The 4368-nt window shown below is 42.4% G+C and overlaps 1 protein-coding gene across 2 annotated transcripts; it reads right to left on the bottom strand.

The window, feature by feature from the left end:
* Window positions 1-384: 384 nt before the first annotated feature.
* Window positions 385-3805, bottom strand: LOC116318137 (tripartite motif-containing protein 16-like). 2 transcript variants are annotated; one of them, XM_039608597.1, is made up of 2 exons: window positions 2085-3805; window positions 385-558 (listed from the first exon to the last, which is right to left on the bottom strand). In XM_039608597.1, coding segments are annotated over exons 1-2 (1437 nt in total). In that variant the 5' UTR covers window positions 3521-3805; the 3' UTR covers window positions 385-557. The 2 variants fall into 2 exon arrangements, with proteins under 2 accessions (XP_039464531.1, XP_031592947.2); XM_031737087.2 differs by lacking the exon at window positions 385-558 and having other exon boundaries at window positions 798-3803.
* Between the last annotated feature and the right edge of the window lie 563 nt (window positions 3806-4368).

The following is a 4368-nucleotide window of genomic DNA, read 5'->3' as shown; positions in this document are numbered from 1 at the left end:
GATGGGACCCTGAAAAAAAATTACTATGTACAATAATGGATTTCTATACATTTTACATCAGATGAAAACGTTTGTTGTAAGATTCAGATAATTATTTAATATATTATTTAATAAAAGCTAGATATTTTAAATGAGAATAAGAAAGAAAAGTATATCTTTCCCTGTTAATGCCCTACCTGCCCCCCTGGCAAAACTTTGCTAGACCCGCCCCTGCACAGTTACCAGCTGTCAGCTACATAGAAAAGGATCCTGGTGTTATTTGTCTCTCAGAAACAGTTCATAACTTCCCTTCAACTCATTCATGTCACCTAAAAGGTAAACCTGTTTCTCCATCACCTGTTCAGCTCTGATGATTCAGTAAGGACATCTCCTGGTTTCATCTGCATGTTTCCCTCTCACCAGATAACCAAACCGATATCATGACCAGCAGCTTTACAGCTGTGGCTCCAGCAAACATCAGCTGATACTAGAAATTAATATTAAATAAATTCTAACAACAGCTGATAAGGCTTAAACGTGCTGATGTTGTTTAACACGACCGCCGCTGGTTTCTTCTTTCTGGCGTGAAACACAAACAAGAGAGATGGGACTTGCGTCAGAAAAGCCGATCAGCTGCTCATTGATCAGTTTCATGATTGAAGTAGCAACAGGAGAGGGAGGGGGAGAGAATGAGAGAAGAAGAAACAGCTGTCCAGCGTAAAGATGCAAAATAACTCCAGCTTTGTGTCTTTTTTTTTCATTCTAGCTGAAGTCCGGGCCAAACTGTGTTCCTTTTCAGCTCAATACGAAACACGCAATATTTTCTCTGAATGCGGGATGACTCCGTTTTTTACGGGATGGTTGGCAACTCTACTAACTAACCTTATGAATAAAATAAAGTTCACTATTAGTAACATCACACCACCCGCCCAGCAGTATAGAACAATTGAGTTAGCTTTACACATCTCCCAGCATCTGGCCAATCCACCACCTTTCATTGTTTATACTGTTACGGGGAAAAAACAAAACAAAAAAAACATCGGCCCATAAAAAAGAAAAATCGCTAACGGCGCACCGAGTCCAGCTATGGCTGCATATGTGTTTAGTAGTAATTTGTTTTTGTAAGGCATTGCCATATTGGAATCCCGACTTCTCTGACGAGGCTAACCAGAACACCGTTTACTCAAGTGTGATATTATTCCCAGGTCTGTGTTCCGATTTCCGAGGTAAGTCGAACGCAACACACAAAGTAACGAATAACGACCCATCTAAATCCCAGTAATGATTAACGTATTCCTGATTTTGGCCTGTATTTGGCCTGGCCTGTATTTCTTTAGCGCTTCACTTAGTCCCTATGGACCCCAAAGCGCTTTACACTACATTCAGTCATCCACCTATTCACACACACATTCACACACTGGTGATGGCAAGCTACATTGTAGCCACAGCTGCCCTGCCCTTTTGGCATAATAACTAGTTACCGTGCTCGTTACCACAATAATAACGTAGTTACTGTAACGCATTAGTCCCTACACTACTGATGAATCACTGCAGCTCCAGTATATTGTTGCATTTGACAACCCACTACAGCAACTACAGAATAAAACCACTAACCAGACTGATGACAGATTTCAAACATGCTGAATATGAAGAGTAGTATCATTTAAACTCACATGATTATCAGCCATAAGAACAAATTCAGATTTATATTGATGTAAGGTATATAAATGTAAGTACAGTTTGAATCAGTGCAATATTATTTTCACACATCAATGGACCACTGAACTTCTCAGCTTCTAAAATGTAAAGCCTCATTTAGAAACTACACAAGTACATATAATGGTCAGGGATCAACATGAACCTGTCTTCTCTATTTGACTTTAATCAACTCTGCAGTGTCTCCATCTTTCCAAAGCCAAAGTCCAGCATAGAGCGGCTGAGTGAATGTGGTCTGGACTCTGTGGAGGAGAGTCATGGTTTCAGAGACGCTGTAGAAAGACAGAATACCTGCTCTGTGATCCAGGTACACTCCTACTCTGGAGGACCGAGGACCTGAGAGGTCAGTTCGGACATTGTTGTGCCAAAATGTAAAACTTTTTACGTACCAATATAATGCCCACGATATGTCAGTATTTCCAAATCCACATTCACTGCCCTTCCCTGTTCTGCTGATATTCTTGTATGTAACTGCTACACAAGCGTTGACCCCGCTCCACTCCACCTCCCAGTAACAACATCCAGTCAGACTCTCTCTACTCAGGACCTGATACCTTCCAGTGAATCTGTCTGGATGATCAGAATAAGACTGTTGTTGTTTCATTAATGTTACTTTTCTGTTCCCATCAGATAATAACAGATGTGTGTTTGCTGTGTTTGGATCCAGTGTGATTTCATGTGAATATTTTAAGAATCCAGCTCTGGTCTTTCGCTCTGGTGACAGTAAAACATCCACTTCAGTGACTGTCAGTGAGATGTTTGTCCATTCCTCTCTCAGAATGTCCTGTAGTTTATCTCTGGTCTCTGACACAGCTGCTGTCACATCCTCAAAGTAGCTCAGAGGACGAATATTGATGCTGGATGAGTGTGTAGACTCACTGAGGGCTGACAGTGAGGGGTAGTTGTGTAGAAACTGGTTGTGATCCTCTGTGTGTGAGAGCTGCTCCAGCTCGCCGTCTTTCCTCTTCAGCTCAGCGATCTCCTGCTCCAGCTTCTCCTGAAGCTCTTTGACTCGACTCACTTCAGTTTCCTGCTGGGATCTGACCTGCTGCTTCACATCAGAGCTTCTTTTCTGGATGAGACGGATCAGCTCAGTGAACATCTTCTCACTGTCCTCCACTGCTTTATCAGCAGAGCCATTGATGGCCTCCACCTCCTGTTGAAGCAGCTTCACATCTTTCTCTCGCTCCTGGATTCTCTGCTGGATGTTTAGTCGTCTCACCTCGAGCTCCTTCTGCTTCTCAGTCCTTTCTGCTGCAGCTGGGACTGTTTCATGGCCTTTATGTTCATCCATTGTGCAGAGATAACAGATACTCTGCTGATCAGTACGACAGAAAATCTTCATCACCTCATCATGACGAGAGCAGATGTTCTCCTGGAGCTTCTTGGAGGGGGCCACCAGGTTGTGTTTCTTAAACTGAACTACATCACAGTGAGGTTGGAGGTGTTTCTCACAGTAAGAAATTAAACAGACTAAACAGGACTTGATGGCTTTCAGCTTCCTCCCAGTGCAGACATCACAGGCCACATCTTCAGGTCCAGCATAGCAGTGATCAGCTGGAGCAGCTTGGAGTCCAGTCTTCTTCAGCTGCTCCACTAAACCTGCTAACATGATGTTTTTCTCCAGGACAGGCCTCGGTGTGAAAGTCTTCCTGCACTGAGGGCAGCTGTGGATTCCCTTCCTGTCCTCTTCATCCCAGAAACCTTTAATACAGTTCATGCAGTAGCTGTGTCCACAGGGAATAGCCACCGGATCCTTCAGTAGATCCAAACAGATGGAACAAGAGAAGGTTTCTCGGTCCAGCTGAACTCCTTTCTGTGCCATTTCTCCTCTCAGTGTCAGTGACTGTGTGAGTTTCTCTTCCTTATAACTGAAACCAGTCTGAGCTCTGATCTCAACAACATGTGTTTCTGCAGTGAATGGAGCCTGTCAGCTCTTACACGTCACCACATGTTGGTTACACCCATGTTCAAAGTGTAGATCTGAAGGGGAGGGAACGAGGAAACACGTGGACAGAGAGGAGGTGCTGTGTTTAAGAGCAGGAAGAAGAGGGAGGGTTATCAGGCTGTGCTTCACTCCAGGAAGAGGAGCAGCTTGAGAGCGATACTGTGTGTTTAACCCTTTATTTTCTGCTTACATCAACTTTTAAGCTTGTTAACACTTTCTTCTAGATAAATAAACTTCACTTTAGAAATGTCAGAGTTCTCACTGAAGTTAACAAACAGTCCTTCAGTTTTAGTCAATGCAGGAGGATAATGATCCTAAACATACAGATAAAGCAGCCACTGACATGATGCTTATGTTGCATTTCAGTTTATGTTTATTTTAAAATGTTTCTGTCCCTCAAACACCATCAAAGGTGAGAGGGTGCAGCAGGTGTAGTAGTTGGTATATGAGGCAGTAAACAAATTAAATGGTTTTCAAATACAGTCATCTCCATAAAAATGTGATAAATGTTTGACAGGAATAAAAAAGAAACTCTGACTCCTTCTTTAAAAGTATTTTTCTGTTATTACGGTCGAGTTAATCACAACAATAATCTTGAGTAGGGACGTGGCTAAATACAGGTATGTATTAATATTAACCCTTTATTGACCAAGTATCATGCAGGCTGTCTGGACTTATTTGGTAGTTTTGGCTGTAAAATGGCCAGAAATCATACTATAAGTGAA

Source organism: Oreochromis aureus, linkage group 3 (genome assembly GCF_013358895.1).
Source record: "Oreochromis aureus strain Israel breed Guangdong linkage group 3, ZZ_aureus, whole genome shotgun sequence".
NCBI lineage: Eukaryota > Metazoa > Chordata > Actinopteri > Cichliformes > Cichlidae > Oreochromis > Oreochromis aureus.
This window is presented reverse-complemented; position numbering and strand designations above follow the sequence as displayed.